The following is a 14,834-nucleotide window of genomic DNA, read 5'->3' as shown; positions in this document are numbered from 1 at the left end:
CGGGAGACTTTCCTTGAAAATTTCAACGTATCGCTCGTGTTTCTGATGGATCGTTGGATAAATATTTCTGGACGCGGATCTGTATCGCCATCGGACATTTTTTTCCCAGTGAAACTTTCCAATTTCATATATATATATATTTGTATATAGTGTGTGGTAGACAAAAAAGAGGAACGCGCGTGTATCGATTTGGTCGAATGAAAGTCTTGTTTGACAAAACGCACGTAGGGCTGTGCGTGTGTGCAATTGCGAGCAGTCGAATTTAAAATTAGGCATTTTCATGGAACATGGCTGACACAAAGCGAGATTATAATCACTCGACAATCTCGTTCGCTATGTTTGCGCTATTTTCTCCATTCATCGAAATGACATCTGAATCCCTTTAGCCAGATATGATTGAATCCGTCATGAAATTGAATATTCGTTTGTATAAGTAACTGTTAATTTCACGATCGAGAAAATAATAGTAAAACGGTGGTACTAATGCGTCGCGCTTCGTGGTGGTAGTAAATCGGCTATTATTATTATTATTGCATTACAATTGGTGGGGTAAATGGGAAAAGAGCTGAAGGGGCGGGAACAATTTGTATTTTTCGCGAATAATGGTTGTATCTATGCGTACAACTTGTTCTTAAACTCATCCGAGCAGGAACTTTTATCTTTTTTTTTTGGAATCTACTATTCGAGGATGTTAAAAAGAATCTAGTAGACTTTGTGTAAAGCTTGGTTGTAACGTGCGGGTGACCTATGAATAAGAACAAGACCTGCAAAATGGCACAAATTTCCATTTTCATCAGCCATCGACTCTAAACAGCTTCTGCCGAGTAATTTTTAATTAACTTCATTTGTTAGTCTACGATCCAGCCTTAACATTGTCTACGTTATACCAAACTCGATTTTCAGAGCCAGTGTTATAGTTAGAGGTTTCACGCAAGTTTGAGATACAAGTCTGGTCATATCTCGGGTTCGAATTTGACAAACTAACATTTGTAGCACCTCGTTACAACGATAATTTCAGATTTCGGGCTAACACAGTTGTAATTAAAAAATTTAAACATACCTTTCTGGAAGTGTACATCTTACATATTTGATGTAACAGTCAATGTATAGCATGTTTTTATAAACAAAATTATCTCATTACATTTAGTAATACAATTACACATTTTAAATATCGTACATAAAATTGCTTGAATAAACGACTTTAGAATTTTAAGGAGCTTATCAATAAATTCCAAGTAGTTTGGTTGTAAGAGAGACCGGAGATAGATGTTACAGGTATAAAAATTAACAGCTGCTTTTAGTATTGGTGGATGGATGCTGATAACGCGACTAAAAGCATATAACATGTTGACGTATATATTTCAAATGTTCATGTCCCATTTACATTTCCTTATGATAAATTTCTTTACTACTTTTCTAAGCCACTCCTCTACTACAACCCTGTAACATCCAACTACGATGTTCCTTAGCACACGTGACCTCGCGATACTCCAGTACCAAAAACCATCTACTGGAGTAGAGTAATGAAGAAAATATCGATGATTCAGAAGCAAACAAGCAATAGAGTCCAAAACTTGATAATAATTAATCACCCAAAAGTAAAAAATTTTACAATTCAAAGAAATAATACTTTTAACCATTGGTAGAAAATGGACGCGATAGTAACGAACTATTGCATTGGTATTCCAATGAAGATGGGAGTAGGGATAATTCATCGTGTTATTTTATTCGTTGCAGTCGATGCACAAAGTTTTCATAAACGTGGCTGGTTGGTGTATATAGTGGAGGAACAGGATGGCAGCTCATCTCTTAGCGGAGAGTTTGCTGCTTCATTCTCTGACTCTCTTTTTATCTCTCTCTCTCTCTCTCTCTCTCTCTCTAGCTAGCTCTCACGCAGCATGCGGCAGACAACGGTTAATCAATGGGCTCGAACAAGCGCAGGTCTGTATCCCGGGATCTTTCCTGATGGACAGCGGTAGCAGCAGTAGAAGCAACAGCAACAGCAACACTGGTAGAGAGCGAATGGTTGCTGCAGGGAGTAAAATACAGGGCGAGGGATGGGATGGATAGAGAGAGAGAGAGAGAGAGAGAGAGAGAGAGAGAGAGAGAGACTAGCTTGCGCCAACAAGCTGCAGATACCGAGCGGAGAGAGAAACGGACAAAGGGGGCACAGACGGATAGAAGGGAGTGCGAGAGTGCCCCGGGCACATAAAACTAACGAACAATTTAAACTCCCCTTTCAAGTCGTGCGGCTTTGTTTATGCAAACGAAAATAAATCGCTGCTGCGAAATAACTCATGATTATACCTGCAAATTTCTACTTGGAGCTCAACTCTCAATATACTAATTAATTTATCTTTCTGCGAGAGACACTGTCGCAACGCTCCTCTCCAACCTGCACCGTTTTCTCCAGGCTGAAAAGCCTGCAACGAGGATCCAGGAATCCTGCTCTCCTGCTGTACCTACCTTCGGATTCTCGCCAACCAAACGAATATCGTTTACGGTTCGCCTCATCGATCCTCTTTCCAATTTTAAAAGCGCGGCGGCGACTCTTTCACTCGTCGCATCGTCGAACTGTACGCGCGTCGTTCTCCTAGTTGGCTTATTAGCGAATCGTAAATGGAATGCTTCCAGTTTTTCACTCGCGCTGTCTTAGGAAAGCGGAGAGACGAGGAACTCGAGCGATTAAATCATTTCGGAATTTAGAATACTAGCTACGGGTATACTCACTGCTTGGATGCCATTGACACGTAATAAAGGCTTACCTGAAAGAGAGAGAGAGAAAAAAAAGAGAGAGTTAATTACGGAGGAACAAATTTCACACTATTCCTATTGAATTAATTAAAATTACACGTTAATGCGTGACTAATTTTATAACACGGTACAGTACAAGTATTTTTTGTTCAATTATAATTTCTGTTTGAACACGCCAATTGCGAGGAATAAGATTTTAGGAATGGGGCGATGATGAATAAGGTTTCCGTAGAATCTTTGTAATTTCGTTTCGCAGGAGAATAACAAGATTCTTCCAATGGAAACGTATGTAAATATTTGCACGGTGGGTTTTGTACAGCGAGAGGTTGAAAAAAATAATTTTGGTCCAAAGTGAAGGGTATATATATATAGATGAGTAATATTTGTGGAGGAATTTCGGAAAACTGTACGATTGGAAAAAGCTTGGTACTGGTTGGTTTGGTGGATGATGGACGTGTCACTAGGGGGGTGAAAAAGACTCTGGATGGCGATTGGCCATAGATAGATAGATACATGTATGCCCATATATATATATATATATAATATTGGGGACTAGAAGAGCAAACAGATGAGAGGGGAGGGATGAACGAGGCCAGAGCAGCTTGTCGCCTCGAGCCTCTTTGCTATTTATTTTTTCCTCTCTGAAACCCTATCCCCTCCCCTCCCACCTATCGTCAGCGCTCTCCCATTCCTTTTTCCGCGTTTCGTCCAGGCTTTTTTTAATTCGGCCGATATTTCCTGGTCGTTCGCATGTTAATTTTCGGCGACCAATGACGCAGCAGCGCCTCGGGCAACAGACGTCGATGATATTTCGCGAGTTGCCAGAGCCGGCCGATAAAATTCTCGACCGGTCGAGCACGCGCATCAACTCCCCTCCCCACTCCTTCTTCCCGAAAAACCACCCCACGAGTTACGCGTATGGCTGAATGTGAATTATCCACGTGTCGTGCGCGCCTTGTTTCCTCTACAACCCCTTCGCGCCAACGAGCACAAAGCAAACCTCTCTGTGTACACACTAAGCGCGAATCGATCACTTGTCGCTCGCCCGTGTCTTTTCTGCAGCTTTGTTTATCTCCCCCCCCCCCCCCCTCCACCTATTTTCCCACTTTTTTTGCCTCCATCCAACGTCCCATCCCGCGTTATATAGATTTATCGCCGAAATATTGAAAGAACAAAGGACATCCGTTGAACGAGAATCGGACGAACGACTCTCGGCAATTACCGCGCGCGTTTACAGCCGGAAGAACCCGATGAAAATAACCCTCGACCACCGTATCGCTTCTCTTTCACCCCCTCCCAGAACCTCCGTCGCTCTTATCCTCCGTCCACCCACCGCTACCTCGTCTCTTCGAGGTTTTTATACCGCGACCTATACACACACAAATAAATATACAAAAGGACGGGAGTTTCACGAGCATCGTTTTAATTACGCTGGATCTTTTACCGTATAAATAATAAGCTTCGGAATCGGTAGGAAAGTTCTCGCGAAAGGACGATTATTAAAATTTCGTAGAGGGACGGGAGAAAATATTTGCCAGGGGCGTGACGTCATACTCGCGAGCGTGGTAAGCTCGTTTATTAATTTCGGACCGTCGCGGGAACTTTGCGGCTTTTCCAGCGTTTGTCCCACGTGAATCTCTGGCCCACTTATCGCGCGATCTCTCTTATTCCCGACTGGTTCCGTTAAGTCTAGATTTTCGGTCAATTTTCTGCGGGAACCTCTCGGATATTCCCCGTACGTATGTACACCGGATGTTCTTGCCCCTGTGGAAAGGCAAATTTTACTCTCCATTTTCCGGCTACCCACGGAAGTTTCACTGGTTTCCCGCAGCCAAGATGATCGGCCCGAATAAACGCGCGAGAAAACGCGAGTCGACCGGTCCCCGTGCACCGCGCCACTCTTCATGGTGGAAGCCATTTTCATTTTCTCTCCGCGATCTCCGTCGTCTCGTTATAATTCACGCGACATTCTTGCACACGGACTTTCACGCGCTTCTTCCAGAAGACTCTGGACGTCTTTCACGCGTATTTCCCATAGTTATCGTCGTACCTCTACGGGATCGAGGAGCACGCAGTGTCCGGATGACGATGACGAGGAAGAATCCACGAGCTCGTGTCCCGGTCTAAGATATTCGTCGAAACGTTTGCCATTCTTTCGCCTTTTCCTCGCGAATCGTCGACAATCTCGAGAACCACTTTCTATCTGGAACTGGAGGATTTTATGCTGATCCGCGAGCGTAGCGTAAAAGAGTGGCACGCAGTCCACCGTGGAATCTCACCTGTACGAGAGCCGTCGAGCGAGGATCGTTCGAAACGGGAGGGAAGCCTGCGAGCGGCTAGAAACCGATAGTTCCGCGCTGAGCGAGCACGATTTTACGCGGGAATGGCCAGGACTGGATTGCTTCGGGATCGAAAGGTAAACAACTCGGGATACCGTGGCACCGAGTCTCCGGAGACGACGCACGCCGCTACTGTCACACTTTTACGGATTTCTAAATCCATAAAACAAACATCGATAAATCTCTTTTATCGTTATATACTTTTTATTCAGCCGCCTTCGTACGAACACGTCCCTCCATCGCGTCATCTTGAATTCGTGATATAGATCCGGAATTTCGTCAGCTTTGATCAACGAGGACCTCGGATTCTCGTAACGATCCGTTCTGCTCCAGTAGCGTCGAATACTTTCGTTCAAGGCCACCATCCGTCGAATCTCGTAGCGCGGAACCAGTTTGTTTCTCATTGCGAAATTCAGCCGCGAATTAAATATGGTCGAAATCTTTGCTCGATGATTTCCAGGTTTTTGCGGGAACCGAAGGTCGGTTCTCTCGATCAGTGGCCGAAGGTTTCGTGTTTAACGCGGTTTAAAAGAAGGTAGTCTGACGTTATACGGAGCAATAGGTGCTCTCGGCAGTTTTCTATAAAGAGCGCAGGTTGGTAGGAAGAAAAGAATCTTTCGAAATTGAGAGGGAGGAGAGCTACTCGGAGATTTCGACGCCTGGTGGTTGAAGGGAGTAGTTGTTTTCGTGATGGTGCATTATCGAGCTGGTGTTCGAAAGGAGATTTACTGGATTCGTTGTTTGAAGTCTCTCGAGAAAATTGGATCGGTAAAGAGTGGAGGAGTCTTCTGCGTAAACCTTGGGCCGGAACAACTCGACCCTCCCATTTGTCCAATTTCACATTGTAGTAGAGTAAAATTATAATAACAATAATAATTGCTAATGACGAAGAGATCAAGGGAGGAATAATTGGCGAAGTAATTTTTCTCCCAGTTTTGGTTCAAGTACGAAACGAAGATCGATAACTCTCGACGGTCATGGCTGAGTGAGAGCGATCCAATGGGAATGACCTTGAAATTGAGGTCTTCGGAAGAAGATGAGCGCACGTGTCATCGACGGAGCCTCGGGAGAGGCGGAGAAAGTCGTCCGAGACGTGCAACCAGCTATCCCGAACCAATCCCATAAACCATGCTCCCGATCGTTCTTCTACAAATTTAAATTTCTAAATATTCTAATGCGAAGCACCGTTTCCTCTAATCCCATAACACACATGAAAGGCGTAATTGTAAAGCGCTGAATTATCTGTCCGATTTATACGTTCCAGAGCCATTAGCATCATCTTATCACCGTAATGCCCATTAGAACCCATCAAAACAAATTAATGACTATGATCGTTTAAGTTTAATCAGCTCGACGTCTCGGAAACGGTCGAATAACGTATGAAACTCAAAGCAGAAGCGGATGTACACCTTTCATTCGACCAGCTCGATATTCTTTTGACGAAAGACCGCTGCTTTGTTTACTTTACAAGGTCAAAGGTCGACGACAGGAGGGGAGGACACATTTACGAAAACGGAAAATTGAACGAGTTAAGCGACTGCAAGAAGCGTTCGAAGGTGAAATTGGCAGTGAGTGGCGCGAGGAGTAGAGGGGAGCGTATGTTTCCGAGAGAGAAAAATTGAATCACAGGTGAGCAGAGGATTACGCGCGAGTTTTCTTCTCCTCGGGTGTTTGCCTTGTCTCGAGTCGACGAAAGAAAAACAAAGTGTTTGATCGGGAGGGGGGGGGGGGGGGGTAGTTGGAAAATAGGTAGAGAGGAATGGAGGATAGGGGGAGGGTATCGAGTTAGAGGGTCCACAGAGATAAAGCGAAGAATTAGTATAAAAGGTATATATACAGGTGTATACGTGTATACCCGGATAAGCGATTCGACAAAGACAAAGGTATACGGTGCGAGGATTGTGGGATTGGGGAGGTTGCAGCGATCGAAACGAAACGAAAGCGATGATCGGGTATCCTTTGGCGAACGGTTGCGCGTATCCAACGATCCAGAATGAGGTCCGTGCTGGCTGGTTCGCTCGGGGTGCCTCGTTCCCACCGCTCGCGGCTAGCTACAAACGTCCAATTCACCAGGATGCATCCGATACGTTTCCGCGGAGCATGCATTTCCACACGAGAGTACGGAACAACATCCTCTCTCCCTCTCTCCCTCTCTCTCTCTCTCTAGCGTTGATGTCCTGCACACTTGAAACAAGCCACGAACCCCTCTCGTGTATCTCTATCCGCTCCTCAATCTAACCCACACACGGAAATATCCACACGTGAAGGCAGCAGTGCGAGAGTGTGGCGTTCGCGATGAAATCAGAGAAACACACGCGTAGTGGTTTGCTCGTTGTCTCAACGCTCTCGGAACCGTTTGGATGCGATTAAGCCAGTGTGCAGGAGGTATATCTGTGGAAAACGGCGAATCGACAGCCACATTCGCGAGTTCTCCTCTCGATATCCCCTTTCGATTCGAAAAACCCAGCGAAACTCTGCTGCGCTAGAGGATCCTTGCAAATTCTCTCGTTCCTCATTACCCCCTCCACCTTATTACCAATTCTAAGAAACAACACCCACACACCTACAGTATATATATATATATATATATATAGGAAGAAGAGCAGCAATAACGAAACGCTTGGCGAATGGCACGGTTGTTTCGTCTCGGCCAGAAATGAGCTGCTTGCAAAGGCGAGAGCGTGGACCAGAGAGGGTGTAATCGATAGAAGTGTACAGAGCGAAGCTGGTGGTGAGAGGATCGCGAGTATTCGGATGCCCCGCAGGCATTATTTCATTACATCGCAGTCCGTGCGGGCTCCGCGCTGCATCGCAGTCTACACACGTGCAAAGGATCGTTTTATATCGGGAGCTTTTGCCCGGTCACGAATGGTTGGTCCGTAACCAGTGGGGCCAGTATCAATCCATTGGTTTTGGTCAAACGCATTATTAATCGGGTTAATTTGAAGCCCTTTGTAAAGAGTTACGCGGAAAGGAAAACACATTCCTTCGTTGGGGAGGAATGGCTGGGAGCGAAGCTTTGCCACACACACACACATATATATATATATATAGTGAATAATGTAGGAGGGTGCGGAGCGATTGCTCGATTTAACGAATGATTTTATCCACAGGATAGTGGCGTCCATTATTAACGACGGACGGTTCCAGGTCGCGCGGTGCGAATTTCGCGAGAATCCCGTAAATTCGTTATAAGCTGCTCGCGCGCGATGGAGGCGGATGGATGATAAGGCGAGTCGGTGCATGGGTAAGGAGAGCAGCAGGCGTCTCAAACTGGCTGGCGTTTTAATTTTCCATAAAACACACGGGGTGCGCGCACCACCTTATTGTCTGAGCCGAGAGACGCGCGTAGCCCGTGCGTGTTTACCGGTGCCAGCCTCTGCACGACCAACAACACGCTCGTGCGTATGTGCGCCGAGCGTAAAGGATCTACTCGACTGCTGCCAAGTCCATTAACCTTTACAGCCCCAAGGGTAATTTTCAAACGCTCGATAGCAGAGAGGGCAGGTGCACTTGCGCTCTGATAGAAAATGTGGACCGACCCGGTGTGTAACTATTAATTTCTGAATATCGCAACCCCCCCCCCCCCCCACTTCCCCCACTTAACCCTCTTTTCCACCCCTTTTGACGTTGTACGCCAAACGTGTACGAAAACTCCAATTACGAGTAACGGGATTCTCTTTAATTCTATATTTGATTTTCCCACATCGCTCTTTAAAACCTCTACAATCGAAATCCAACGATTCTTATATGTAGATCGCGGAGCAATAACGAGGAGCGAGAAACGTATTTATATTTTTGGCAAAAGTGCAACACGACGTTGTATTCTCGCTGCAAAGTGTTTCCAGGTGAAAGGGGTAGTTGGTAAATATTAGATATAGCTGGCAGATTTCCGCGCAGCTACTTTTCAATTGCATATATACATGTACACGCGTGGTAGGTATATGGAATAGCTTCTTTATTGGTTTACCACGACAAGGCCACGAATGGCACTCGTGGCTGATGCCGCCCGCCGCGTTTCCGAGCTAAATCCACGTTCGAGCGAATTTCGAGCGTTACACGCGCCGTCTCTCTCTCTCTCTCTCTCTCTTCAGAGTCGTTCCATACTTTCCGCAAATTCACTTCCTCCCGTACACCCTCTGCTCCTAACCACGCCATTCGTCTCTACAAGATTCATCCTTTGCCACTGATCTTCCGACAGAGTACTTCTCTCCGCTGACTATTCCCCTTTTTATCCCTCCACTGCTACTCTGCTATCGGATTTATATATCCGTGTAGGTAGACACACACATACGAGCGCACCTTCCACAGAGCAGCGTAGCTGCAAAAAGAGACGAGGCCGTGTTTGAATGTAAGCACCGATGTGAAACTAGGATATTAACTCTACTTTTTCTTTACTCCTCTGTACCAACCCCCTTCTGCATTCTCTCCTCTTTTATTGGTATATATATATATATATATATATGTTATATTGAGTAAACCTCCTGCTCCGCACCCTTCGCTTTCACCCTTTGTCATCGACAGGACCAAGGAGATCCTAGCGAGAGTGATTCCGACTGAATGTATCTCGATATAGCCATTACTCATTTTTTTCCTAGTCTCTCTCTCTCTCTCACACTCTTTCCAGCTGGAGGATATTTCTTCATTTGATACACGCGATTGGAAACACAGTCGCATACGAACGAACGAGCCTTGCTATGCCATGCAATGCACGCGCTTTCTCGTGACAAAACATTTCGTGCACTGGTGCACCAAGATATCCGCTCTTATGATAACTTTTTGCCAGATTTATTGAAATAGTCATTCGATTCGACCAATTTTCTCAGTTGTTGAACGAAGCTCGTCAGGATATTATCTCGAGTCTTAATTTGTAAACGTGAGATTTCTATCGTTCGAATCGAACAAAAAGCGTACCTAATTTTCCATTATTCTTTGTATTTCTTGGTTTGTATATATGTATGTATACTACTCTCGCATCGAGCCATTCCATTATTTCCATTGTAATAAAAAGGACGTTATTACCGATGCATATAATAACGTGTAACAGTAATAACGTATAATTTATGAGGGACAGACTGTTTAAGCACAGACGTTTCATTTTGACATTCCCAGTTTTACGAGGCAAACTTCCCTATTCCGCTCAAAATCAACTTGCTCGAATTTACGAGGCTGTCAAAGGAGGTGTAAGCCGGCGTACATTGGCCTGGAAGACTGAAAAATTTTACCAAAATTCATAAAGTGTACTAACAAGTGCTCCTAAATTAGGATTAAAATTTCGTAATTTACTCATAAAATCGTGCACGGTGCGAGAGATTGAAAACAGTATAATTCTACAATTTTAACTTCATAAAATTACGTATTATACCTTTCACAAATACCAGATTTGTATTACAAATAATAGTAAAGAAAATCAAGACTCTTTTTCATTGAAAAAACTGCATTTTTCTCTTATACTTCCTTCCACTTTATTAAAAAAAAAAAAAAAAAAAAAAGAACATTTGAAAAATTCGTGCAGATATGCAACGATTTAGCCGACAGCACAGTTTTTTCGTTATTATTTTCGTCCGGTACATGCAGCAGCAGTACCAATAGTCGGGGCAATCCGAAGGACGCAGCAGTCTATACGTCATAACTCAGCTGGGGCAGTTAATTCTCTGCAATTTTTCGAAAGCTTGTACGACTACCGGAAGAGGAGGCAGTTTTTTGTCAACAGAGTTAATTCAGCCGTAAATTCATGCGTTTGATTCGTCCGGTTTGTTTCCTTTTTACAGGAAAGATCGAGGAACACAGGGGTCGCTTCTTAATGTACATTTTAAACGAAGCATCGGTGATCGCAGAGAATCCCTGTGTAGTTATCGCGCAACAAAGTACCGGTGCAGTCGATGTATGCACTATTGCGAACGTGTGTGTGGCTTTAATCCTAGCTAAAGTTTAAGCCTCACCGATAAAATGTCGAGGAGGAATTATGCTTAGCGCAGCTTCCGCACAGTTCGCCGAGGTCACGAGTTTGCCTAAAGATGTTATTATACGCCAACTCCTGTTACGCATCTTTGGATTAAACGTACATTATGTGCCTTCGTCAGCGTCCATTATTTATAAGAGAATCGATCGACCGAGGAACAAAGCGCGCTCCTTCAACACTCGCTCGCTCTTCAGGGTAATGGAGGCTTCGACCTGTACGAACGAATTTCCGGGCAGTTCCGCGAATTTTAACTCGATACGCCCGTTTGGTTACAACAATAGGAGGGAAGATTCTCGAGCAAGGAATCCTTGTCAACGGTCAGGAGATGCGTGTCGCGTCTGACAGGACAAGGAAGTAGAGACACACGGTGGACAAGTCTGCAGACTGCTTTCGCTTATAAGGTGTTCCAACTGCCTTACCCTTGTTGACGGACGCTTAATTAGGGACTCTGTCGTCTCCTACGTTCCTCTCTCGAGTTGCCTCACCGAGGATTTCTGGCGAGATCCCTTGCGCGACTGGAGAAAGATTTATTTTTCCTAAATCTTTGCTTGAGAATGGCTAAACGCTGTATTCTGTTTATAGAGTGTTTTAGGTAGGTTGACGATATTCAGCTGGAGTCTCGGGATACATTGGAAATGCAGCATTCACCGGGATGCCCGATGGTACGAATCGAGGTGTGGGGGTGTAGTCGGGAGGGTTGGAGAGTTAGGGGAGGGGAAGAGGGGGGGGGGGGGCTTAACAGGAATGTGCTTCGGGGTGACGGGTGGTTAATTAGAGACGTCACCGTTAAGTCTAGTCTAAGTAGAAAGTCCCCGGAGGGCTGGCCGAGCGTTGCTTATGCAGGGAAGTCGCGATTATCGTTGTATAAACGTCATTTGTGAATGAGATTCCGCATCGAAGTTGCTTTGATCCGCCTCTCGGCTGCACGTCCGACACGACTCGTGTCAACCACGTCATTATAGGATTAGAAGATTCTACCACATGCAGCCTCTCTTCGCTGGATCTTTCGTCAAATTTATTCTTCGCACTTTCAAGTTTTTTTTTTTTTTTTTTTTTTTTTTTTTAAGGAAAAATTGTGGTTTTTACAGAGAAATAATTGGAAGCTCGTGGTTGATGGGATTAAGCATCGATTAGCATCGCGCATTTCATGAAAACCATGGATTTCACGCACAAGTCCCTTTCGCTGTTATTTGGTACCTTTTGTTGATTGGCTGAAATTTGGCAAATTATTATATTAAAGGACAGACTGTGATTTATATTTGTTTTATCGGTATTTTGTAAGAACCCGGGAGACTGTACCTTTGTCCACACACTGTTTCACTTGCATCGCTATCTTTTTGTCTGCCTCGAAGTTATAATTTTGCATGGATGGCGCAAGTTTTTTAAATTTATCGAAATCTATGTTACCACCTGTCAACTGCGAGAATCAAAGTGAATGAATAATAGCTTGGAAGAATTTAAACCGATCTCATATCGTGAATACTTACTAATTCTTCTTTTTCGAAAAAGCAACCGAGCACGCAACCTATTTTTTCGTGGTTTACAATGTCATCTGGATCACTCATGACTTTTTCGGCGAATTCTTTTGATAAAAGCAGAATGGATAAAGAGTTTGAGAATAAAAAAGAACGCTGAAATAACACAACTATAATTTTGTTTGCTCCTCACCCTCCGATATCGAGTATTTATCCATGCACACATTGACAATCTCCATATAGACCTCTACAGGATCATCGTTGGCTATGGCAGGAGCTGCGTAAGTCGTCTTTAAGAAAATGATGAATAAAACTCGATAAAAAAACTGCTCTAAGATAAACGAATAATTTTCAATAGACTCTGACGAAAATACTTGCATGTAAAAAGGTTAATAGTAGAATTGGTAGGAGTACAAAAGTCCAGGCCATTCTTACGGATGGATTATTTAGAGAGAAAAAAAAACCAAGAGCACAAAGAGCAAAATGAAAGAGGAATTAATGTTTGGTAACTGCAGCTGAAAATCTCACAGCGCTGTACTTATATCCTGCAGCCAGTTAACTATACAAACGTCACCGGAAGCAATTTAATAGCAGTTTTGTCAGATTTACATAAGAGGTAAGTTACCTATTCCCGTTCATCAATCCAAAAATGCACGTTTAGCAGCATAGAAGCGTCTTGCTTGAAAATTAGTTGCAATTCGTAGGAAAAAGCTTGTATACTCTTAACATCCGAACACAAGGACTGCGTCTTTTGACAGGAACAACGATTATGATAATTATATCGAACCCAGCGACCAAAGTTGATCGAGGAGGTAGGAGAAATTTTCAAGAAGAACTATATATATACAGTGAATTGAAAAGGAAGTTTGTGCGATTGTCCAACATATGATCGTCGCTCCGGAACAATTCGTGCGAAAACAGAGGACTGGAGATGGTTCTGAGAGAGTATTTGTAAAGTCATTGTTATTTACGATCGGGAAAGAGGTTGAGTAATAATGAGTAGCCGTGAATGAAGCTTCGTGTAAGTGTAATTCCTGGTGTATTCATCGCGCAGACTGACGAATACTCGCTGCTTTAAACGAGGAGACTCCGATATATATAATTGGTCGAAGAGTTTAAACGGATGAAAAAGTATAAGGAAATTACACGAGCGCTCCACCCTGAAGAGAGAGAGAGAGAGAGAGAGAGAGAGAGAGACCAGCTCGGCTTTTAAATTGTCATCAGGGTAAATGTTCGTTTGGATGGAGCAATTGAGAATTTTAGGAATAGCAACGAGTTAAGAGATTAGTGCTTTTGAGTAGAGTGTTGTAGAGAGTGGGGGGGGGGGGGGGGGTTGAAAGGTGGGAAAGACTTTGGTAGTTTTGCATTAGTAGATGAGATTACTCGTAGATTCCCGACTGAAAAGAGCTTTGTCCAGCTGCGACTCAAACTGATAATGACTTCTCTGACCAGCCAATCTACTAAGAGAACATTCGTGTTAAAATTTGCATACACTGGTTCCCGAGCGAATACACACACACACACACACATAGACGAGCTGGTCGGACTGGAATGGATTTCGCACCTCCACGAATCCAACTGCATCATCCCCATGGGTCCCTCGTCTCGTCAGTTGGATACTCGAGTCGCGGGAAGAAAGAAAGGCCTGCTGCTGCTTCGACGCAGCTGCGCGAGGATCGAAAATGCAAATAACCGAAGCCATCGCGCGTCTTATCAAGCGTATTTATATTTCTCATGCAAAATAGTCGCTTTATTCAATTATCCAACGAATCCGCTGAATAATAAATGCATCCTCTTAAATTGGACAAATAGTTCATGGATGACATGTGACTCGGGCTGCATAAATAAGAGCGGAATATTGGCTCGGGTGAGAGAGAGAGAGAGAGAGAGAGAGAGAGAGAGAGAGAGAGCGTTGACGAGAAATAAATATTGAAAGGTGTACCACACGAGTAAATAGTTATATTCCATATTTCATCGTACATCTGGCGGAAAAGGTACAAAGTTAGAACTTGCGTGCCAGTTTCAGTGTGCGAATCTAGCGCACGAGTGGGACGCGTGTATTTCGGACAAAATTCTCAGTGTAATTGAGAGAGAGAGAGAGAAGGAGCGGGGGTGAATTTTTTTTTCGGGTCAAAATTACAAGAGAGAAATAATTCTCTGGATTAGTTTCTTCCTGTTTGTAGAACGCACGAAAAGCGACAAGGAAACTGCCTATGAAACGGTCATGAGCATTCGCTCGCTGTAAAAAAAGGTGGAGGAGATCGCGGTGTGCTAAACGGTTGGCTGGATTTACTAATTAAAAAT

At 44.1% G+C, this 14,834-nt stretch overlaps 2 protein-coding genes across 4 annotated transcripts in view; both read right to left on the bottom strand.

Annotated features, from left to right (window-relative positions):
- qin overlaps positions 1-14,834 on the bottom strand; it is a 153,477-nt gene that overhangs the window by 63,889 nt on the left and 74,754 nt on the right. The window lies entirely within an intron of this gene.
- Positions 10,355-13,067, bottom strand: LOC136777339 (uncharacterized). Its single transcript, XM_066733523.1, has 5 exons — positions 12,909-13,067; positions 12,724-12,820; positions 12,543-12,637; positions 12,355-12,472; positions 10,355-12,266 (listed from the first exon to the last, which is right to left on the bottom strand). The coding sequence occupies exons 1-5, from the start codon at positions 12,957-12,959 to the stop codon at positions 12,175-12,177; spliced, it is 453 nt and encodes a 150-aa protein (XP_066589620.1). The 5' UTR covers positions 12,960-13,067; the 3' UTR covers positions 10,355-12,174.

This window comes from Prorops nasuta, unplaced genomic scaffold, assembly GCF_024137725.1.
Source record: "Prorops nasuta isolate Cenicafe-Biocafe unplaced genomic scaffold, Cenicafe_Pnas_1.2 PNAS00011, whole genome shotgun sequence".
Classification (NCBI taxonomy): Eukaryota; Metazoa; Arthropoda; class Insecta; order Hymenoptera; family Bethylidae; genus Prorops; species Prorops nasuta.
The sequence above is the reverse complement of the archived record's forward strand: the minus strand, read 5'-3'. Positions and strand labels throughout refer to the sequence as shown.

Coding starts and splice junctions, on each gene's coding strand:
- LOC136777339 (XM_066733523.1), bottom strand. CDS start 12,959: ATGGCCTGGACTTTTGTACTCCTACCAATTCTACTATTAACCTTTTTA. Junction 12,638..12,723: donor TAAATACTCGATATCGGAGG/GTGAGGAGCAAA, acceptor TTTTATCAAAAG/AATTCGCCGAAAAAGTCATG. Junction 12,473..12,542: donor TTTTCGAAAAAGAAGAATTA/GTAAGTATTCAC, acceptor TGATTCTCGCAG/TTGACAGGTGGTAACATAGA.